The sequence below is a fragment of the Dermacentor albipictus genome, chromosome 7 (assembly GCF_038994185.2).
Source record: "Dermacentor albipictus isolate Rhodes 1998 colony chromosome 7, USDA_Dalb.pri_finalv2, whole genome shotgun sequence".
Taxonomy (NCBI): Eukaryota; Metazoa; Arthropoda; class Arachnida; order Ixodida; family Ixodidae; genus Dermacentor; species Dermacentor albipictus.
In genome coordinates this window covers 15,217,038-15,241,414 of record NC_091827.1, presented here as the reverse complement: position 1 = coordinate 15,241,414, position 24,377 = coordinate 15,217,038, and the positions used below count along the sequence as shown (strand labels likewise).

Below are 24,377 nucleotides of genomic sequence, written 5' to 3'. Positions count from 1 at the left end.
GCAGTGACTCACTGCAACGTTTTTTGTTTTACGCAATTATTTACCCACGTTAAGCAATACTTTCGCCTACTCCTGCAAATATGAGAATAACCTCTTGTTGAATTGAGGCAGTTACATTATTTTTTTATTCACAATTACCTGGTTTTAGTAAAAATGTTCTGGTCCTTCGAATTGGTTTGCTGAAGTTGGTATGTTCACTATTGCCCTCTGCAGGAACGTTACTACTGCATAGTAAAATATAAAGATATCTTTATCACTTTGTAGGTTGCACTTCTTGTATATTACGCATTTTTATTTAATTTTATGAAGTATGCTTATACTTTGTTTTTTATGTGTTTATCTTTGCGTTCACATTGCATCAGCGTGCGATCATCTCTATGGTGCGATTACGTTTCTTTTTATTATTTTTATATTGCTGGATCGCCGGTGCACTTTCCCTGCACAGCGTGTGAAAGTAAAATAGGTGAAGTCGCATAACTTCGTCACATGTTGATTAAGTAATCTTACGTTGCTTCTACAGTATCAATGAGCGCAGCTAGAAGATCGGTTCGTTTTCGTAAGCGTGTGGTACCGTTGAGACAAGGCATGGCGCTTGCTTGCAGACGCCTTTTCTGTGGTCACTCGCTCAAGCCCGGTTCATTTGCTTACCTAATACCGTTCAAGGCCTGCCATGCAACCAGTCCAGCTGTGACGGCATCTCGTGTCTTCGACACGGGGATATTGCTTTACGATCCCATTACTCGGGACAAGAAGCCGTTCGTGCTCGAGTCTGGACGCGTGGTGAAATGGTACTCGTGCGGTCCTACCGTGTACGACTCGACGCACGTAGGGCACGCATGTTCGTACGTCCGCATGGACATCGTGAGACGAATCCTGAGCAGATTCTGCAATCTGGACGTAGTCTTGCTGATGGGCATCACGGATGTCGACGACAAAATCATCAATCGTGCCCGTGACCTGGGCGTCACGTACGAAGCCCACGCGCGAAAGTACGAACGAGAGTTCTGCGAGGATCTGGAAAACCTGGGCGTTCTGCCTCCCACGCTCTTCATGCGTGTCAGCGAGCACATTGAAGCGGTTGTGGCGTTCTGCTCCGTCCTCAAGGAGAAAGGATTCGCCTACGCGGCACCAGACGGCTCGCTTTACTTCGAGCTGGCGAAATGCCCCGACTACGCCGTGTTTCGCACGCCGGGAAGCGTTAGCGATAACGCCGAAGACGCGAAAGCGAGCGGGAAGAAGGACGTCAGGGACTTTGCCCTCTGGAAGGGTGCGAAACCGGGAGAGCCCTGCTGGGAAGCGCCGTGGGGCAACGGAAGACCCGGCTGGCACGTTGAATGCTCGGCAATGGCGAGCACCATCTTCGGCTCCTCGTTCGACCTTCATACCGGTGGCAGGGACCTTGCGTTCCCGCACCACGAAAACGAGCTCGCGCAGAGCCGCTGCTATCACGGCGTGTCCAAATGGGTGAATCACTGGCTTCACACTGGGCAAGTGCATGTAAGTGGCCCTGACGGCAAGCCAACAAAGATGGCCAAGTCACTGGGTAATGCCATGCCTCTTCGAGAGTTCCTCAAGACCCACTCAGCAAATGTGTTTCGAATGTTCTGCTTGCAGAAGGCGTACAAAGCAGACATACTCCTTACTCCAGATGTGCTTCGAGGCGCTGAGAGCTCTATAAAAGCGTTGAACGACTTTTGCGGCAATGCCAATGCCTACATCCGTGGCCAGGTTCCCACAGCTAGCATAGTGGCAAGCGACTTGTACAGTCTTTTGGAACAAACGAGGTCTGGGCTTGGGGTTGCTTTTGCCGATGACCTGGACTACCCAGCGGCCGTGTCATCTGTGTTACACTTAACCTCATACATCAATACAAGGCTTCAGGCACCATCAAAAGACACAAGTAATTGCAGTCACAATGACGTGGGAAGGGCTGCAGTAGCAGCATGCCTTGAATTCATCACTGACTTCTTCCGTAATCTAGGATTGGAGTTAGCTACTGCTCAGACGCATAGTGTTGCAAGTTCCTCATCAAACTTGGTTCGAGTGCTGGATGATGCAGTGGCGTTTAGGACAACCATACGAAACCATGCCTTGGAAATTAAGGACAAGGTGCTCCTGCAAGCTTGTGATGTGCTTAGGGGTCAGCTAGAAAGTGAAGGGGTCAAAATTAAAGATAGGAAAACAAATTCAACATGGGAGTTTGTTAATGACGCAACAATAAAGACTGGAGGCAAATGATGTAGGCTGAACAACTTTATTAATTGGTTCACTTGTCAATCTCTCCAAGGTACACCTGCTTGTCACTTGCAACGGACAGCACTGCAAGAACAAAGATGAAAGGCATGTTATAATCACCATCACCGAGCATGCTATCACAAATCCTTTGTAACACAAATTAAAAACTAGGCCATTCTTAGAACATTTTGTCTTCACACTAGCAAGCTGCAAACAAACTCCCTAAAAATTCACACATATCATGCAAAGTTTATTTCAACTTTCTCTTTTCCCAATTTTCGCCATGCTTAACTTTTCTTTCACTATCACAGTAAATGCTTAGTTAAATGACCTTTGCACTTCCCTGGGCACTTCATAACCATGCTGGGGAAGGCGTTTCCTATATTCATGTTGTGCAATGTGGAGGGCGTGCTTATGCAATTTTACATCTGCACCAACTGTTCTGCCAGTATTGTGAAAAAGAGAAGCGAGTGTGGTCGCCGCAATAGTTTCTTAACGGATGCATTGATTTTATGGCAATATGAAGCACTTTTGCCTTGTAAATGCAAGCTCTTACTTCAAGGTGTGCATCGCGTGTTCCACTCCATTCGTATAGCATAGCACGTGGCCAGTGGCTTGTTGGTAGGCATGCCTGGCTCTTCGACACATGCTGAGTGCCTAAACATGCTCTAAATCACTGCTGGTAACTTAACGAGAAAGTGGATAAATTTAGCAAGTTTTTAGTCAATCTAACAAAAACTTACCCACTAAACTTGGCTGATAGCCAGTTAATTGCCCTGGTAAAATTTTCCTATGTGCATTGGCTAAGTGCCTTGCTCTCATTTCATCCCAAGCAGGATGCACATACTTCCATTTTGGCTACTTCAGACATACTGAAGATTTTATTGGTGAGCAGTGTGAGTGGCATCAAAGCAGGTTTTATAGGCAAGACACAACCTTTAGATCTGATACCGTTCTAGAAAATCGGGGATTGTTTTCGCTTTTAACTTTCCGACTACTGACTTGCTGCAACAGTAGGTAATATAAAGGTACAGCTAAAAAATAATAATGAGGAAGACGTCAAATAACAACTTAAATGCAAGGAAGAGTCTTCCAAGCAAGTAATCAAAATCGCTGCTTAGCAAGTTCTTGCTAGCCGTGGAGTGTTTTGTGACCTCACGACCTTGTCAAAAATGAGGTTACTAACATTGGTCTAAATCTTCCCATGGCAGCGATACCAGAGAAATGATCTTATGGCTTCCACACCAACAACTGCAACCACCAACACGTGTCGGGAAAGACCTAGGACACCAACCTAATGCTTTATTAACCCAGTACATTGAAAAATGGTCGTGTTATGTTGGTGACTTTCACAAAAACTACACCATAAACAAAACATCTTTTGTGCAGACATTACGTCTTGTAAAACAGGTAGCATCATTATTTGCTATTGGAATGACTAGCTTATACTTATGCATTTGGTGAATGGAAACTTCTTCACCACCAATTGACCCTGATAATCTACTCTCCTTTAGCTTGCACTACACTGGGAATGAAGCACCATGCAAGGGCTCACTGTCAACTAAAATTTATTATCCAATTGATTGCCAGTCTCTTGAACAGTGCTTCACGAATTAATTGATTTAGTTGCATTACGTGACTACTACTACCCTACCTGTCCCCCAAAAGAAAGAAGTGACACATTCTTCCTGTCATATTTTTAAACACGCTTAGAACCTACACCTAAATTTATGATTTGCGAAAGGATTATTATTAGTCAAACCTTGATATAATGGTCATGGATATAGTAAATGTAAAACAAAGTAAATCTAAAATTTCATTGGTCATGCTTTATTTGAATGATTATTCTACCATTAATAATGAAACCAAAATACAAGATCCAAACCACAGCGAAGCGAATTTGTATCTGCTCCGTAGACGAAAGTATATACAGTAAAAGCTCGTTAATTTGAACCGCAAGGGGAAGCCGCGTCAGTTCGAATTAACGAAAGTTCGAACTAACGAAAGTGAAGGAGAGCAACAGTACACTGCGATTTGGAAGCAGTAGGGAATGGCAGAAATTTGGCGTGTCAGAAAGTGATGGCGTGTGCCGCGGGCACACGCCATCTTCAAGTCGAAGCTCTGGGTCCGACTGTGCCACACCACCGATGTCCACCAAAACGAACGTTAGCCGAGGCTTAACACCATCACAATGAATCGCGACGGCCGATACCTCCTAAGCTGAAAACAGAGGTACACAACCGATGAAGACTGCCGAGACAAAGACGCCGAACATGTGAAGCTGGCGAAGGCCCTGATTCGTTGGTTCTTGATTGCAAGCGCAGCTGCGACGTACTTGATTCGCTGTGTTTTGGCGCTTGCCGTGCCATCTCCGCACAACATTAGCAGCTGTACAAGATTTGCAAAGCCTCCGAGATTCGCAACGGGCAAGAAGTCTCGGAGGTTACGTAGAACGGAGAGGCGGCAGCCGCCGCTGCCTTCTGGCTGACCCCGCGTCGGTTAGATTTTTTTCCCGATTTTGCCTTCTCTCGCCGTTCTCTCCGTTTAGGAGGCAATACAGCCTTGTGTGTAGGCAGTAGGCGCGTTTCTCTGGCCGTGTGCCAGGCGAGCGTAGTTCGAATTATGCGTGAGGGAACCTTCTCGCGTTCGAATTAACGGACTTTTTTATACATAGACTTCTGTGGAGCTTGGCCGGACCAAATCGTACAGTTCGAATTATCCATAAATTCGAATTATTGAAGTTCGAATTAACGAGCTTTTACTGTATAGTCTAATAGCAATATTGTCAAATACTACTCGACAAGAACAACTTGAAACAGCACATGCTGGACATGCATGTAGAAGCTGACAAATGACCTGGCTTAGCTAGCTTGCAGCCAGCATACCAACATGCCAATCCAGTATGACAGTTGCGCGGTATTTGACAGTAGTTGCGCAGTAGTTGACAGTATTGCACAGTTGCGGATTAAGTGTAAAAAAAAAAAGCAGGTTTATAGTTTAGTGTTGTCCACGTGTCTTGTACTGACACATAAAGCCACCAACTGATGGGCCATAAAAATTGACAGACGACCTTTTGCCTGCCTGTTGGAGGCGTTACATATGCTTGCATTTCTTTCGCATAAATTCGATCATAAAATCCTTTTCCTGCTCATATTTGTGTGCATCTTTATAACGAATATTCGAAATAACAATTTTGGTATCCGATACGATTTCGCTATAGAAGTCAAGTTTGACTGTATCAGGCAAATATGATTTTCACAATGTGCAGAGTGCTGCCAAATGCAGCACTCGGGAAGGCCACTAACCAATTGGCTCTTTGGGATGAAATTGAACATCATTGACTGAGCCATTGTGGCCGGGCAGCTTGTAAAGCAGACGACGGCTCGTGGTGTCCCAGATGTGCACGTAGCGGTCAGCCGAGCCAGCCGTAACTTTGCTGCCATCTGGAGACCAGGAACACCGCAGCAGGTTCTGTAAAAATGTATTAAGGAAACAACAATCACTTCATGCAATAACCTTGCTTGCTATTTTACTGGATCAATTTGCAAGTTTGGGTGTATGTTTTGTGTCGGCTGTCATAAAATGCAACCACAGACAGCTGTGGCCTAAATGCAGGTTTTACTGCAGCAATTACCTCTATTTACAAAGGTGGAGAGGTGCGCTGACAATTGCAATAGGGCCGTAACTCTTCTCACAGTAACTAGGTCTGCGAGAAAATATTAGAAGTAACGTTGCACTCATTCTCATCACATTAGATTCACCCCTATTTGCCTCGCATCATCAAGTTACAGCTGTCCAAGTTATAAATAATCACAAGGAAGCGTCAACGGACACAACAGTCAGTGCTGCATCACAGAGCACTAAGTGTCCTCCTGTATGAACACCATCTGCTAGGCTATTCCATTCAACTTGACACCACCCCTGCTGCTTATCCACTTCCAAAGCACACAGAAACGCGCACGTGTGCTTTTGAGCGAAAGCCACATAAATCGCATTTGCTGTGTTTGACCATTGTCTCTCGTGGCTATTGTGTGTGCACAATGATTACAATAAGCAGCTGCAAGCTGTAGAGGAGCTATTAAACAGCAGGGGCTATGGTGGCCTGAAAGGAATAGCCTAACAGACAATATTCAAACAGAGAGATGCTCTGCGCACACACATGTATCCTCTCAACTTTTGCAGATGCATTCCGTAACACTGCACTGACTGTCAAATTGGTCAGTGGTCTCATTAAATGTTTGGAGAGCCTGTACTTTGAAGAAGCAATAATTAAACATGAGATTTTCACTGTGATGCTTGATGGCTGACACGCGTAATATATTTCTATCCAAAATACTTTTTTTTCAAGTCCTGAAGTTCAACGACTAAGCTGAAGCACTCGCAAAAATTTCAGTCATACATTTCTTGTGAGCTCAGCTGTATGATCAGTACATATCAGCAACAGCTGTTTGACCTATTTGACTGTGGAATGAGCCCCTGGCTTCTGCCTTGCGTATATAGATGTGCTCTGCCACAGACGAGCACACATAAGTAGGCAGAGAAATTTACCTTTTCAAAATTGTGCATATGTCCTTGAAGGATCTTGACACATCGCTCTTGTGGGGCAAAAGGACGAACATCCCAAATCCGTACTGCAAAAAAAGATATCAGGAAGACTGGTGAATGGGGCAAGTTGGCGGGTCTCGTGATGTAAACAATGCAAAAATCAACTAAGGGCACAAGATGAGAGAAACGTGGATGCATGTGTCATTTCATCTTTTTATCCTTTTTATCTATCACCCCCTCTTTACAATCAACAACTGCTAAAAACGTGTACACACTAGCATCTGTGACACTACTTGTTCGCTGCTCCACATCTGAATCACTAACTGGACTGACATCATTTTCCTACAGAAGTTAGATGACACATTACTGTTTTACAAGCGAGAGCTGCAACTGCTGTGTGTGCACCTAATGCACGGTTCCAAATGGTGAATACTAAAGAATGATAATGAAGTATTGTTTGAAAAGTTTATAGCTCCTGTTCCTGCATATTCTACAAATCGTTTGCACTGATGTCATCATAGTGGCCATGTTGGTGTAGCAGGACAGTGAGAAGCTGCGTAAACAACAAGAAATGCAAGAGCACGACAGGATGCATTCCTAGTGAGGCAACTAAAATTCACGGGGATTCTGCCATGGTTCTGGCAGATGCCAGCAGCGTTCTGGCTGTGTCTCTGTCACAGGAAAAGCATGTCACCTGCAGCAGTGAATATGCTACACTGACGTCACTGTGGCCACCATGCTGGCGAACTAGTACGGTGAGAAGCTGCCTGCATGCCGTCACACGAAAAGTATATGTAGGTGCAAATACTGGCCAGCCTTGAACAAACCTCGTACAATCTAATTAAAACCCACAAATTAATGTATGTATTGTATTATTAAATATAAACATTAAAAAAGGCTCACTGCACCATTTCGCAGCTACCCAAAGGTCTCAAAGGTGAGTCAAGAAAAGTCTCAAACTGGGAGCGCTAGCTCTCTAAAAAATGCACTTGTTCTGCTGGGAGAAAGAAATGCATCCAGTGTGATCTTCCTAAAGCTTGGCATAAGCACACACATGGGCATTTTGGCGAGTCAGATGCTTCACGCCTTTCAGTACACAGAAAACAGCCGTGAAGATGGACAGATACATGCTGGTTTCAAGACGCAGCAATCCATCACTTCCTTTGCAGAGCTAGCTTCCGTATAACCATTTGAGAAGGTTGCACTGATTAACATTTCAAGATGAGTGTGGAATTCACATGGTATCCTGCCACACACAAGATTTCCATGGAACAACACAGCTTATAGTTCAAACTTCAGCCACATGTTGCCCTTTCAACATTTAAATGGCGAGGTTAAGTCCATCGCCTGTCCTCAAGCGTGCCGTGCACTTCACACTTGTAGTATCACATAATCAAGTGACCATGAAACACTCATATAATCATAGCATTCTATTACTACTGCATTTCGAAAGAAGCTTTAGCTTGGGGGCTTTTATCTAAACACATGGGAATGGACAAATTGTTTTTCTCAGCAACTGCTGCACCAAATTTCATGTGGTTCGTTGCATTTAAAAGAAAAAACTAAAACCTAGTGACTATTGCAAGTGCAGTCTTTATATAGGTTGTCAATGTTTTTAAAGAAAATGTCTAAAATTTCAATATATGAAATATGAAGTTTGCAACTCTGTAACTCAGCAATGAAAAACAGTATTATAATACTTCGAAAAGGCACCAAAGGTAAATATTAAGTCAAGCTAAATTTGGTAGATTAGTGCTTGAGAATCTCTAAGGTATCAATACTGTCGAGAGCAGTGCCTTATCAATATTACTGAGAATGGAGAAATTGAGGTAAATGCAGGCCATGATTAGAGACTCCCCCGGAACATTCAAGTACTTACCCGATGATGAAAGTATTCCTCAGTTAAATCCGGCCACTACACTAGTACTCAACCACTTGTTGCAAAAAACATCCTTCTATTGTATTATAAGGCGAAATAAAATACTGCTTGTCCAGTTCTATTTAACTTTCTGAAAAAGGAACTCACTGAAGTACGGTAACCCTGACGATGACGCAGGCGAAAGAAAGGTTTTGTTTTCGCTCGACTCCGCGCCGCCCACGCTTTAGCGTTCCAGTAGTTATCGTGTAGTGTTGCGTTGGTTTTGCTGGCTGACGAGACTTGCACAAGCTGCAACTAGCGAAGAATTCAACTTCCATGTGATGACGCGGGATGCCCGAACGGTCTACGCTACTTCACCAAAAAGCAACTGCAGCAGCAAATCCGCCGCTTTCTCGGCTCGGTATCGCCATCTGTCAAGCGCCGTTTTACTCCCCAATGGCAGGAAAAGGTGGTGATGGCGTATGCAACGTCACCACTCCCCCGGTTCGGTGGCGGGAGATTTGAATTTCGAAAAAGCTTTTCGGAGCCTTCGGATCCAATTTTCTCGTAAACCAAGTCTTTTCTTGGCACGAAACAAGTGTTGCGCGGTTTCTGGAATGGTATTTAAGCAGTCCACGTCGACTCCGTGTTTGCCTTTAGTGTCCCTTTAAACAGCACCTAATATTAATCTAAAACAAATAAAATATACGTATTATACAAAGCTTTGAAATATACCAATAATTTGTGAGTAGGATTTTTGCAATACCCTCATAAACATTGTCACAATTGCAAGGAAGCTGACAATAATTATATCAAAATTTTCTGCTTTAGATTCACTAATGGATGCAGTTTAGAGAACTGTGACATCTGTTTTTACTGCAGAGGTATGAATTTGTAAACTTCGGGCTTCAATTTTTTTAAATCTTACGAAGTTTCCGAAATATTCATTTAAAAAAATAAAGAATTTTGCTTCTGCAGTCGCCCATAATTTAACCTTTCTTTAAAATACAACAAATTTCATCCAGCTCAGTCCAATGGTTATCTCATAAAATTATTTCTGCGTTTTACATTAACTGAATAGGCACTACCGGGGTTGGGTGTCAAGCTAAAGATTCTTATTACGTACTAAACAGCACCATAACTTAATCACAGCACTGAATTTTTTTTTTATCAGTACCATGAATGACAACTACACATTTTGAAAATGAATAAGCATAAAAGGAAGCAAATAATACAAGACTAAAATGAGACAGACAGCAACAACTCCACTCTTGTCATGAGGAATCGCTGTAGTTTCGTATTCAAGCTGCTTTTAGCCTGCAGATTGAACAATTTTAAATGCTGCTGCACATAGCTAAGCAACCTCAACGCAGCCTCGCCAGCCCATTCCGACACTGATTCTCTGGGCACACTTGCCACCGCTTGTGCAATACTAACATGTGTTGTCCATTGAGTTGGAAAGAAGGTAGGAGCCGTCAGGGCTGAGGCAGAGGCCAGTGATGGTGTCAAGGTGGCCCACCATCTTGTACAGCACAGCATTCTTCCTCATGTCCCACACCTTAAAAAGATGAACACTGAGAAATTATCATCTCAAATACATAAGTAAATGAATAATTAAGTGGTAATGCAGGCACCACTGTCGCATTTAATGCGAAGAATAAGCAGCAGTTATCTGGAGCTGCAAATAACAGCATGACAGCAACACTAGCAACCACTGCAACCCTTGGTCGGGTCTGTATGCTTTGTGATGTGATTCCAAAACCGGTACAGTTTGCACTCACTTGTGATCTTATATTATATTTACCGAGTGCTTTGAGAGTTCAGTGTCTAACAGATATGGCAAGTGGTATAAGCTGAACCTTGTTTTAACGGAGTTGCCTCCGACACAAAAATGCCTTACAATCCTGGGGCACCGAAACTGCGATATGAATATGAAGCACACCATAGTGGGGCACCCTGGAATAATTTTGAATACCTGAGGCTGGTTCTTTAACGTGCACCTAAATATAAGTACACAAGTGTTTTTGCATTTTGACCCCATCGAAATGCAGTCACCACCACCTCGAGCTCAGCAGTGCAAAGGCACAGCTACTAAGCTAATGCAGTGGGTAGAAAAACACATTCTTTATGTCTGATATTTGTTATAAACATATACATTCCTTACATGTTGATATCAGCAAGAATCATTTAGGTTTACATCGCTATACAGTCGATTTCTGTTAATTCGACCCTGACAGAAATGATAAAATTAATCAAATTAAACAAGATGCAGAAAAAGCAACAAAATACACTGCTGTTGTGCCGCACTACGTGCCTATCATTGAGGCAATGGGCGCTCTCCCCTTCCACCTCCCCCTCGTTCTTCTGGAGTGGTTGCCCTTGTGACAACCTACAAAGTTCCTCGAAACTGCCAGCCCCTTTCTGTGGATCGAACTGAGAAGTTCGGGGGCACAGAGCACATCGACAGATCCACTGACAGCCTTCAGAATTCCACAGAACTTCCCTTGCCAAGGAGACCAGTGGTATGCAGCTTGGACTTCTCCCGCAACAGAAGAGAAAAACGACATGGTCAACATCAGCGCCGATCTTACCTCGTTCCTGCCAAAGGGATGTAAGGAAGAACTGGCCCACTGTTAAAGAGAGAGTCGCCACCAGCCACCAGTCGGTCTGATGTGCTCCTCAGCACTGCTACTTGTATGTTATAACCTGTTATATGTACGTATTGTATAAAGCTTTTCGTCTCCTATTCGTCTGCTCCAAGACTCCGTCTCTCGTCCTCATCCCTGAGTCGCAATAATGGACGGCAGCTATGGGATTTGCAAACCAGTATCTCAACAGCAGATGGCAGGCTGTGAGATATAAGGCCCAGAGACGCCTGCCACATTGCTTGATAGCTGCTATGAGAACGACCCGCATCAACCACTTTGGCTGGGTGAGTGCCTGATGTTTGCTTTTATGCCGCCAGACCTCTCTAGCACAGGCAGATGTTTTAAGATTGTTTTGTTGTTGTTTTTTGGTAGACTATGAATTAAGAATTTACCTTCTTTAAATGGTGGATTTTGTTTTGAAGTAAGGTAAATTTAGTGGGCCAGCAACACGAAGAACAAAACTGCGATGGAGGAATTCCAAGTTCAAAACCTCATTCAAATTTGCAAGGAGTTGGGCACATCCAGCAGCTCCGAAAAAGCAAAAGCGATTCTCGATGTGATGCAGGCAGAGGACATGATGGTCAAGGAAGTTGACGAGACTTGGGAGATAACTTGGGAAATGAGGAACGCAAGAGACGTGAGCTAGAGGGAAAGGAGCACGAAAGTCCTGAACAAAAGGCATGGTGAGAGAGCAGCCTAGAAATTCAACGATGGATATGGCGCAAAGTGTTTTACCACCTCCACAAGTTCAAGGCATGCGAGAGTTTGGCTACTTTTCTTGTGGAATTTAAAGAAGTTTGCGAGGAAGAAGGTATCAACTGGGACCTCTGGTCCGAGCGGTTTATCCTGTTGCTCCCTTCTAATTTCGCATGTGTTTTGGAACACTTGCTTGATGAGGAGAATTGCGACTACAATGAGGCAAAAATGGCTTTGTAGAGGCATTTTGATGCTGTAAGTCAGGCCGACTGTGAAGGCTGACATGATAGCGACAAGGCCGAGCCTGTTGAGGAAAGATCGCAGGGTGAGCCGGCTAGGTCAGATGGCATCGGATGCAGTCATGTTCTGTCAGGCACAGACATCTAGAAATGACCATGAGCATGGCTTGGTTTTGCCGCCCGAAGCGGTATCGCCTCGCCTCGAGCGCGTCTGAAATGGTTGAGATTGTTTTAAGCTGTTAGTCTGTTCCGTTTGCAATAAACAGAAATTTTGTTTGTCTGTTGTTAATTTTCTACTAAAACCTGATTGTGAACGCTCGAGTAAAGAAAGCGTCAGTGTTTCCGTTTGTTTGTTGTACTTACACATATGTAGGCCAGGAATAGCCTAAATGCTTCATTTTGATTGCAGCTTGATTTATGTATCATATGCTTTAGTTGTGTTGGTGCATAATTTTGATTCACCTTTATTTTTAAGTCGTTCACATGAGTTTGAGTATACTGTTTCTTAGTTTGATAGGACTGCTTCTGGGTTTTAAAAATGTGGTACTCATTTTGCTGAGTGCAATTAGATGGCACTAAATGGAGGGTTATTTTGGTTGGCAGTTACAGCTGTCAGATGTCATTCTGTACTTTTGCGAAGCGGAGCCCAAAGGCACAGATTAGCATTGCTCAGCCTCTGCGTCATGGCTTTTGGGGTCAAAATTAGGTAATCTACGGCAACCTTGGTCTTTAAGAACATGCCCGCATTACAGTCGAGAATCGTTTACGAGACAATTCTATCTGATTAACTCTGTCAGTGGTTGAGAATTAAGGAAAGGTCCATATCTCGAACTTTCTCTTGGATACATGTCTCGTGTTGTTTGGAATTTCTTTTTTTTTTTCATTTAGCATAGCCAGATGTCAGAAAGTGCTTTGTTTATCGATTTTGGTCTGGCAGTTTGAAGCACATTCGGAGGGTGCTTGCTTTGGCCGGAGCGGTCTGGCGTTGTTGATTCTCAGTCATTCCAAAGGACTTTCTCAGGGCTGAGCAGCAGGGAACACCACCGGCAGAAAAACGCAGCAAAGCCTATTCCTCCAATTAATCAATGACGTCGCTCAACTAGCACATCCAATCGTCCGAGCTTTGTTGGACAGATTAATTTCTTGATGCACTGTCTGGCGGTGGAGGGGGTGCTGTTGTGCCATATTGCGTGCTTATCATCGAGGCAACGGCACTACGCCCCCCGTTCTTGTGAAGCGGTTGCCCTTGTCACAACCTGCAAAGTTCCTAGAAACTGCCAGCCTTTTTTCCGTGGGTCGAACTAATGAGTTCGGAGGCACAGAGTACCTCGACGAATCTACTGACAGTCTTCAGGATTCCGCAGAACTGCTGACCCCTTGCCGTGGAAACTGGTGGTATGCAGCACGGACTTCTGCCGTGACAGAAGAGGAAAACGGCATGGTCGACGTAAGCACCAGTCCTGACTTGTCCCTGCCAAAGGGATTTAAAGCAAAACTGGCCGATTGTTAGTGAGAGAGTTGCCACCAGGCACCCCGTCAGTCTAGTGTGCTCCTCATTACCACTACTTGTATATTATTACCTGCAATATGTACATATTGTATAAAGCTTTTTGTCTCCTATTCGTCTGCTCCAAGACATTGTCTCTCATTCCCGTCCCCGGGTCGCAATACCACGCATTCATTTGGCATTATTTGCCCAAGTCTAACATGTCCTTGAATCCCATGCGCGCCCACTTTCCATGTGTACAAAGCAGAAAAATAACGCATAATTGGTGTTAAAGCTACTAAATAAAGTAGAAATCTAATGCGTACTCTATTTTTTAGCCAGAAAAACGGGCCAGGGCCTAATATGTTTTGCACAACGGCAGCGAGTTTGCTAAAGTCACCTTCGTTGCAGTAAAACATACAAACGCCGCAAAGGTGGTTGATTGCATTGTGCTGGCAATACTCCACCTAATTTTCTTGCAAGAAGAGATGTGCATTATAATAGGGGGAACACCATAATCAGACATCATGAGCTACAGTTATTGCTTGAAAATCTTCCAAGGGCAAGCCAAAAATAGGCGTTTTTGACGGGAATTGACGCGTGTTCAACACGTTCACTCTTCCCAAAGCTCCGTCGAGACAGACGCTGCCATTATAGGGGTCGCTACTGGCGTAACCATAGAGTCAGGCACCTGCGTGCTGATAGGTCAACTTCAAATGATCTGGCGAAGGCCAATTTTGGGATCGAAATAACGAAACCTTGGGCCCATAGAATTGCACAGGTGTCGGCTGGAACCTTGGGTCGGGATCAAAATAACCAAAAAATTGAATTAACCGGAATCAAATTATCGGAAGTCTATTGGATGTGATATTTAATTATATATGTGTTCGTTATATTCAGGTTTGAGTTAGAGCAATTGCCAGCAGTACTTGCAAGGCTAGGTCCACATACAGCTTGCCACATTCTCCTCCTCCAAAAGGAGCACATACAAACAGTAACAGTTCTTCTGTCCACCATCTTTTCACACTAGTCTTTTCATGTTACAATTGTTTGTTTTTCTATGTGCACCATCTAGCTTAAGATTAAGCTTTGCTAAATAGGTCAGAGATTGGTGCAATGACATATCCTTGACATTGGCGCAAATAAGAATGAATGAAGAAAAAAAAGCGGACACGAATTTTGCACCGCCATCATATGTGAAAGAATACTTTGAATGTGGTTCACTGTGATAGCTGCGTGTTGACTCGATAGCTGTGCACGCTATGCATCAGAGGCGAACTTTCACAGTCCCACTCATCAAAGTGAGGTTTCTATCTCTCATACCTATTTTGCGATTTCCTGCACACTGCGGCACAATCGTGTAGGCTCAACACACCTAGAGTTTTCGGTTAGATGCCTCCAAAGTAAATGAAGTGCACATATAACTTTATAAATGTTGCATGAATGACTGTTGGATTGAAACTGTTTTCCAGCATGGCAGCCCAATGCTTTAACCATTAGGTAATGATCGCACACATGGTTCTCTTGAGCCAAAGTCGCTCTTTGAAACGTCTGGTGCACGCATCATTAGTCAATTTCTCACACTCTTCCCTAATGACAGCTGGCACTTTGAGATGCTGTTAAATTGCACTGCCTCTGGGATTGGTCCTTACGTTTCATCAGACAGATGCCTACAAAGTGGGTGCAGTCCGCCTATAATGCTACCACACTTAAAAACAAGAAGAAACAGAACACAACTCCTGTCTCTTTTTGTTTTTCAATTTTCTTTCACTCATTCTGAGTTGCGCTAAACTCACTCAAGCTGCCACCCTTATGGTGCAAGGAGCACCAGTGTAGCGTTTGCCAGCGTATCTAGTAGGCTGCTGATTATCATGACAACATTAATCCAGTAGTGCGCAAGTTATATTAATGTGTACTGCTGCAGGGTTCTTATTGACACCGATATTGCATGAAACACGGCAAATCTTGCTGCATGCACTATTTTAGTAAACACAACTGGGAAAGTTGCTGTGGCGATATAATGAAACAGCGCAAAAGACAAACAAAAAGGGGAGGAAACTAGCTAGATACCACGAGACCAGCACTCCATCTTATCATTTGTTCCCTTCATGACTGTCTTTTGTGCTGTTTCATTGTTGTTGTAGTATTAACTGTGCTGCTACCACAAGCACTAAGCTGGCACTGCTTTGCACTTTAGATCAAAATGTGCACATTTTTCTTTCAAGGCAAATAAGGAATGGTGCTATGGAAGAAGAATCAGAAATGCCTTTTACCAACCATGCAAAGATGAGAGGAAGAATGCATGCATTCATTATACCATTGAGATACACTAGTGAACAGCAAAAGCAACTAGCTTTTTTATCAGAGCTTTAAAAATAAGACTTGGCAACATGCCTGTTAAATTCCTTAGCACATAGATCCAGTCAATCGGTAACACTTTCCTTCCACAAGAAGATCTTTGCCACTTATTGTCACATTTTTGCTTTTGGTCATTGTCCATTCTTCTTGCATTTTCTCACTGGCTTGGACGCTGTCATTGCTGAAATCGGCCTCTCAGCAAACAGCGTCCAAGCAACATCAGAGCCAATAAGGAAAGGCAAAAAGAAAGAATAATGAAATGGCTGTTGCTTTAGAAATAGATCATTAGGAAATACAACACTGCGTTCCTTCTTAGCAGCTTCCCTGTTTTTGGAGACAAGCTGTTTCAAAAGTACTTGAAGAAACTTCTTTACTAAAAAGGTGTTTGTCACCAGCTGTCTTTTGATATGATAACAAAAATGTGAAACTTGTCATTTGTCGTTTCTTATTTTCATTTAAAGAGGAGAGGGAGGAATACACATAATAGTTGCTGAATCATCACAAGTCTGAGTCATTATTCAGTGTCTGCCGTAACTGGACCATCCCAGTTACATAACAATGTTCGCCAAACCTGTTAATTGAGCCGTCAAACATGGTTAGAAATCAAAACTGGACAGCATAATTTGTTTGAGAAGGCATGACTTTCAATTTATTGGGTTTTGGGAGCCTGGACATGTTTGATGGTAAATAGGCCACCAATAAATGTTGGCGTCTTACACCCTCCCTAATCACACCACAAGAAAAAAAATATGTATTCATGGCGAATGGCAATGAAAGACAAGGTACAGAAGAGGTAATAATGCCCGCCCTGCAGACTGCGTCTTTGCCCTCATCTTTTGTTGCACTATGAATTTTAGTTCTTTGCTGCGAACCAATTTGAAAGAAGGAAAAAAGCACTACCCCTAAAATACTTTTAAAAAATGAGAGCAGTGATATGTGCAGTTTGGTCCCCGAGTGCACATGGGTGCCCTGCCACTTAATGCTGGGATCAAATGCGTGATAACCAAGTAATGTGCGCACTGCACATAACTGCATGCACATCCCGCACAGACGATTGCAGCTCTGTGCATTCTTTACCTTGATCTGGTTGTCGATGCCACCAGAGAAGATCTGCTCTGCTGTGTCATTAAAGGAGACTGCTGTGATCTGGTAGCTCTCCTGGAAGCTATGAGCCGGAGTGCGCTTCCGTGTGTCCCAGAGCTAGAACAAGAAAAAGACGGCACATGTAAAAACACAACTATATATGCGTCGCTGTTTATGTGGTAAGTACATCAAGCCCTTCTTTTCTTTCAGGATATACAAGGCTGTTTTTCTCGCTAAGCAGAACAGCTTCATGGTGGCACGGGCAGGCGAAATGGGTAAAGGGGAGTCTAAGCCAGGCTTGTACGTCACGGCGCATGTTGGTGAGGCACTAGAGGGGAAAAATTTATTGCTGAACAAAATATATATATATATATATATATATATATATATATATATATATATATATATATATATATATATATATTGTAACTCGGTCGGATTTCGGAATGGAGCACGCCATCGAGCAATAGAATTTCTACCAGTTGAGCAAACTGTTGACGCTACATTTTATACAGAAGCTTTCAATCACTCGAGAAAGAAGATTCTCAATGTCTGAAATGAGATCGCCACTACCTGCATCCTCCCGCATTAAATGTGCCAAGTCACACATCACCGGAAGTGAGAGAGCTTCGGCCCAAGCATAACACGGCAACGCTTATGCAGCCCCCTACAGTCCTGACCTGGCCCCAGGCGACCTTTGTTTTTTTGTTCCCCTGGATTAAACACAGCTTAACAGGGCACAATTTTGAGACTGTGAACAATTTCAAAGTAGTCTCTACGCAGTCTCTAAAAGAGGCATACCAATCTTGGCATAAATGCTGGCAACGGTGTATCAACACTCACTGAGCCTATGAAGATTTTAAAGTTTTTGTATTGGCAAGTTCACATAAATTTGTTTCCAGGCAGCAGTCTTGTTACTTTACAAACACACACTGTATGTTATTGTTGTATGCTAGTAATTTATTGTATGATATCAACTTACATACCTAAAGTCAACACCATTGTTGGAGATATCTTTTTAACATTATTTTTTTTTCTTTGTGTTTCACGCCAAAAACCTTATGTATTTGTGAGTGCTATGACCATGTAATAGACCGCGAGTCTTCATCAAGCTGCTGCAAATGTTCTTTACTTAGGTGTCCCTGCAGTTCATCTTGTTCTAGAAAAAACAAAAATCCCTTGGTTCTGAAATATTGTATTAAAGTTCAGATTTTAAGCATATTTTGCAGTGGCAGTTGCTATGCACTGTATCTATGCTATCTACACTACACACATGCTGCATACATATTTTGATGGCGTTGTTTGTGCCTAACAAAATCTGCCACGCACACTGCTAAGAAAAGAAATATGATGCAAATGTTTAAGCATAAGCTGTGGTGCAGGCAAGGTATTTTCAATCCTGATTTTGAACTTGCCAAGTTGCTTAGGGATTTGAAGGTACTGTTTTCAGTGTAAGAAATGTTTTATAGCATCCTGATTTGAACTACTACATTCCTCTTTGATACTTGAACTTTCGATATCTTTCTAAGGATACAATGGCGCAGCGCCAGCCAAGCAAGCCACCGCTGCCAGTGCTTCCATAAGCAAAGCGTGGTTAACGCGATGCAGCGGCAAATGCCCATGCTGCCACTGACTCAGTAAGGGAAAGGCGAGGCATGACCGTGTAGCAGTGAAACTACGAAGATACTGTGAGCACAATCGGCTGTAATCACCGCCCATGATGCAGAGAACTGGGCTTTGTGTGATGTGGCCATACCCTCCTCTCTCAGTATTACGGACGACAAGAACTATGGCCGCTTAGCACAAGTCAACATAAAAATAAAGGGAGGAATGGACAAGGCGAGTGCTAACTCTCCATTGTTTATTGTGCACACAGGTACATTGAATGTGTAGTATTCGAAAAAAAAAAAAACTAACTTCAAATGCGCATTACGAACATGCATTACGAACATGCATTACGAACATGCATTACTGCACCCACATCCTTCTCCTAATATAAAATGATTCTCCGAGGGAAAAAGGGTAACTGACGTGTAGCTACATGACGGCCCATTTTTGTGGGGTGAACCATTTCTATGGTAACATTTGGCTACCAGTATTGCTTTGACAACACAGGCTGAAATGTGTGCTGACACGGTGCCTAGCTGGCTCGCTCCAAGTGGCAGAGTCGCAGGTACTTAATTTTCAACCAGCAATAACTTGATGAGGGTGAGAAAAGGTAAATGTTGAAACAAAAGGTTGATGCAGCCACATTCTGTAAGTGGGCGTCTGTATCGGATGCTAATATAAAGTAGGTACCTTTCTGCTGGGCCCTGCCATGCAGCACACTCATATCCTCGCCATGCTTGCATTGAAACCAAAGTGACACAAATTTACTGCAGAATATGCTGGAGTCAGTCACCTAGCACTTGCAATCACAAGCTAATTCCAACTGCTGCATGTGAGCTGCATGGATCCACAGGAACCAAACACGGCAACTGGACACCATCCGCACCTGACTGGAAAGCTACCAAGACAGGCAGACTTTCACTTTTTGTGCACACGGATACTCTAACAGTACCTTGAGGGTGCTGTCGTCACTGCCACTGCAGATGAGCTGTGGGCCCCTACGAGCAGGGTGACAGGCATTGACGTAGAGGGTGTGACCCCTGAGGCGCTTGATTCTCACGCCAACATGTGTGTCCCATACACCGAGTGTCTTGTCTGTGGATGCTGTGAACAGCAGGCTGCAATGACAAGGAAAGTTAGACATGATTCTATCATGACACAGAGACACGAGCACCACAGTGCAATGTGAAACCTTGAAAATTCTGACAGCACTCACTTCACTAAGACTGTCAACATTAATGCGGTTACCATTCAAGCAATGTAGTGACACACTGTATTGCTGAAGACACCTTTAATTATAATCTTCAATGGTCATGCTAAGATTTCCACTGCTTCGGTTTCATTACCAGTTCCATGGATTCCGCAATTATGCATGACTCTATCAATGTAAAAAGCTTTCGTTGATGTTTGCGAAAATGTTAAATGCAAATGTTATGCAAAACGAAAAGCTAATGACAGAAATATTTGTACAAAATGACAAATATGCAATGTGCTTTTATAAACTTCTCTGTAACCGACTTCTTGAATTTTCTATTGCCAACTTCTTCACTTCCCTGTAGCTCAACGCTCGAGTAGGACAAGAGGCGAGAAGCACCAACCTTGCTCGATGCGCACTCAAATCCAAGTTTCTTCAATTCAATTCTTTCTCCACACTCAGCTGCTTCTGTTGCAGTCTTGCCTTCTTGCCTATTGTCCTAATTGCCTATTCGGGTACATGCCTATTCTGGGCCATTTGCCTAGAATAAGCGCATAAGTGGCCCAATTTGTCATGCAACAGCAGTTAGATGGCAGCACACCGAAGTGGGGTTGGTATTCGAAGAACGCTAATCGCATTAAAACACCGAGCCGACAGCAGACTAGACGAAGGGCCATAGCATATATACCACGTTCTGTTTTCTACACATATCTTTCTCAAACCCATAGATGTACCGGGCACATAATCACATTTAAAGTTCGTTTTCATTACCGACTGCACGTTACGAATATTAAAAACTCTTTTTTTTATTTTTAGTATATCTTATAAATGTATGAAAACTCACAGTATTCGAAATGTATGTTACAAGTGTCTTCCATCATATGTGATGGCACAACAATCTAGATTAAATGCCAGATATAATTTATCACTGAGATTAAAAAGCACTGGTCCCTCACCTGCCGTCTGTGGAGAAGTGCATGTCCAATATAGCACCCGTGTGGCCAGTGAGGACGCCAAAGTTCTCGCATTCGCCCAACGTGTTCCAGAAAACTGCGCCAGTGCAAGAAGGAAGCAGCATTTCGAAATATGACTCCAGCCTGATCACATGAGCTGCCATACGTACAGATCTGTCTGTCGAAGCCGGATGTCGCCACATATGTTCCATCTGCATGGAACTTGCCGCAGTAGATTTCACCCTGGTGTCCTGTAAGGAGCATAATGGGCGCCTCCAAACTGGAAGTGCGGTTGATATCCTGCGAGAAGGCAGCAGTCGACGCTAGAACATGAAGCAAAAATAAACTAGGAAATGCCTTAGCGCATCCTCCAAAGCCGCATGATGTCTGACAACTGACTTTGCCCCAATGCTATGTTGCATAGTCACATTTTCATGCATAAAATATGTTCTTTTTCTCTCTCGCTCTCTCATGCTATCTATTCATGTTCAAACATATGCTAGCACTATTTGTGTATGTTTTACTACGTCATGGAGTAGAGCGCTAACTTTTTTAATAATGTTTTTCATTTTTGTGCTCGTATTTAGCTTCGGCTGCCCAGTACTGCAGTAAAGAAAGCAGATAGGCTTGGGGGGCTCTTACACTAATGTACTATAATACAGAAATAGGAATTATGCTGTATGTATGCATGCACGCATGTATGTATGTATGTGTGTACGTATGTATGTATGATCCAAAGAACCAAAGAAGACGAAGAACTGCTTTTACTGAGAACGGCAGAAGAACAACAATAAAACGTGGTTCTGTTGATATCAGTCCAAGAATGTTGCATGTCTGTATGTAGGTATGAATGTATGTGTATGAGCGCGTACGTTCGTGTGTGTGTGTGTGTATGTATGTATGTATGTATGTATGTATGTATGTATGTATGTATGTATGTATGTATGTATGTATGTATGTATGTATGTATGTATACACCTATAGTCAGTCGTGGCACTGATTACTGAACGACAAACACCGGGTGCGCTTACTCTTTTCATCAGGATCTCAATATATTTGTTTTGACCATATGCATCACTTTAGAAAAGTAAGCTCGTAGTCCCAAAATCTGTCACTTACAGCCAGCTGCAGTCGCTTGTTGTGATCAGAGGCAGAAACGAGATCATGTCGAGGTTTCTTTACAGGAACCAAGGCTCCTTCAGTCGCCTTCCGCTTTTCCTGGGCCGAGTAATAAGCCATGTCTGCCTATGAGGTGGTCTCACGAACTTGACCCAGTCGTTTTACCATACGTAACTGCTCTATAAAACAGTTATTTGCGAAATCACATTAAAGAACGGTGACACCGGCTACAATCGCGCTCTGTGCTTCAAGTAAGCCGACGACGCGCGACTTTGGATCGCTTATTGACAATTAGTGGCTAGTTTTAACTGCAATGATGATGATGATGATGTTGCAGTTTGAGTGATTAGATCAAATATTTAAAAGGTAATTTTACTAAATATTAACATTGTGCCATATTTTACTCCCTCATATTGGGAATTATATGAATATAGAGAAAGCTTCAAACGCGGCCCGTAGTCGTGCTGCGAGCGCCATTTGCATGACGTCACGAATCGGTGTTTTGTCGTCTGCTGCACGGCATAGTTCAAGTTTTCCATTACGGCTAGCATAACGGAATGATGGGTGGTAAGTACGTTGCCCCCTCGGCAAGTGTATTCATTTAGCTAAAGTGACAGAAGCTAACTATTCTAAAGAAATTTCGATAATCATCCAAACTGGTGTTTACACACTGGACACGGTCTGCCTAGACAAACACCTACTGCTCTATTCTTCATTGTACAAGGTCCGGCATATTTCGCTTAACGTGTTGAAAAAAAGATATTGCGCTTACCACTGCACAGTTCTTAGTGAAAATTTGTGGACGGATCGCATTTTGGAGGCCACGTCGTTCACTGTAACACTTGTCGCAGATAATTGCTTGGTTTTTAAGGACGTGCAAATTTATCTTCGGTTATGCGGATACGAGCTGCTGCCACGACGGCACAAGCATAAGCTTGTGTCGCCGCCTGCCGGAAGCTGCAGAAAGTAGCGTTTCAGGTAAGTCTTCCGCGTGTTCAAGGAGCGAGAAACACGCGGCAACCCTCCCTGAAATATGCAGGACCCTGTACATCGTCAAACCGTAAAAAATGTGGCAGTTTTCAAAACTTTATGCTTTTAACAAATGCTGCTCTTTTCGACAAAGCAGCGGCACGATGTCGACAAAATGATATCGACGACGGAGAAGACATTGCGACGAGCCGGTGGCTTTTCTACGTGGTGATCGTCATTAGAGCATAAAAGTCATTGGAGTGTTCTTTTTTAATTATTGTTATTCACAATATCTTACAAAAAGTCCGCGTGGCACGGCAATATTTATATTTTAGATATTTTAGCGTGCGAATGCCAGCTCAAAACGCAATTAACCAACTCTTCAGAGAGGTGCAGATCCACCTGTTCACGATGCGATTGCCTACGTCGACGCCCCTGTGAGCCGCCATCTACGGCTGTTGTTTGTGTCTACCGGCCTCCTTACAAGCAAACATACTTGCAGCACAGCAGCACTACATTACAGCTTCGGTGGCTCACCCCTCTTCCGAAAAAAAAAGGTATGTGGTAAGCGCTGAGATAGCAGACGACATCACTCAGAAGCAGTAAGCTGTGAGGAGGGGTGTGTTGAGCGAAAACCAAGCTCCAGGGGGCGCTACCACGGTTCTCGAGGCCATAGAGTTTCCTGGAAACTCTATGCTCGAGGCTGTCGGTTTCATAAAACTTGTACTGCAGGGGCGAAAGAAGATGTGTATACATAAAAAGACAAAATATGAAGTATTTGGTCTGTTATTCTTTAAGCTGTTAAATTAAATAATTTGAAAATATTTGCGACAACATCGTTGTCCGGGGCAATTTCGCTTGTTCCTGTTTTCAGGGTTGGTTGCTAAGGCCACGGTGTTGGCTAATGCGCTAGGCAAAGCAGGTAGAGCCCATGAACGAAAAAAAAAGTAAAGGTATGTGGAGCGAGGACCGGGAACAAGGTTTGAAAATGCAATATAATTTAGAGCGGGCGAGTGCGTGGGGCAAACTAACGGCGCGAGTAAAGATAATATGCTGTCTGTCCTCCTGTCTGTCTCGTTAACGTTATTTTACCCCCGATGTGGCGCGGACCCGCCTCTCATTGTGGGACGCTGCTAAAACATGGCACATAAATTATTCGGAATAAAAGGGCCCCGACCAGAATGGCGGTAGATGGCGAGGCAGCGCCAAGCTTCCTGTCTGGAACTGGGTGGCATGCGGGCAGCGTCACATACAAGCAGCGATAACTAAACAGCGCGAAACCGGAGTCAATGTTGCCTAAGCAGTCCCCGTACGTGCCTTGCCCGAAGTTCGTCTTCCTTGTGCAACACCAAGTGAGTAGCCATATGCAACGTGCACGTGGCATC

General features: G+C 43.5%; 2 protein-coding genes across 2 annotated transcripts; one reads left to right on the top strand and one right to left on the bottom strand.

The window, feature by feature from the left end:
• The first annotated feature begins 393 nt into the window (after nucleotides 1–393).
• CysRS-m (cysteine--tRNA ligase-like protein, mitochondrial) lies at nucleotides 394–2,238 on the top strand. The gene has a single exon (XM_065447194.2). The coding sequence runs from the start codon at nucleotides 526–528 to the stop codon at nucleotides 2,236–2,238; it is 1,713 nt and encodes a 570-aa protein (XP_065303266.2). The 5' UTR covers nucleotides 394–525.
• Nucleotides 2,236–22,312, bottom strand: LOC135914381 (U5 small nuclear ribonucleoprotein 40 kDa protein-like). Its single transcript, XM_065447195.2, has 9 exons — nucleotides 22,024–22,312; nucleotides 21,075–21,204; nucleotides 20,908–21,001; nucleotides 19,709–19,874; nucleotides 17,143–17,265; nucleotides 10,076–10,196; nucleotides 6,784–6,866; nucleotides 5,541–5,706; nucleotides 2,236–2,319 (listed from the first exon to the last, which is right to left on the bottom strand). Exons 1-9 carry the CDS (start codon nucleotides 22,141–22,143, stop codon nucleotides 2,267–2,269), a joined length of 1,056 nt encoding a protein of 351 aa, XP_065303267.1. The 5' UTR covers nucleotides 22,144–22,312; the 3' UTR covers nucleotides 2,236–2,266.
• Nucleotides 22,313–24,377: the final 2,065 nt, after the last annotated feature.

Coding starts and splice junctions, on each gene's coding strand:
- LOC135914381 (XM_065447195.2), bottom strand. CDS start 22,143: ATGGCTTATTACTCGGCCCAGGAAAAGCGGAAGGCGACTGAAGGAGCC. Junction 21,002..21,074: donor CGGCTTCGACAGACAGATCT/GTACGTATGGCA, acceptor GCACTGGCGCAG/TTTTCTGGAACACGTTGGGC. Junction 19,875..20,907: donor CACTTCTCCACAGACGGCAG/GTGAGGGACCAG, acceptor TTGTCATTGCAG/CCTGCTGTTCACAGCATCCA.
- CysRS-m (XM_065447194.2), top strand. CDS start 526: ATGAGCGCAGCTAGAAGATCGGTTCGTTTTCGTAAGCGTGTGGTACCG.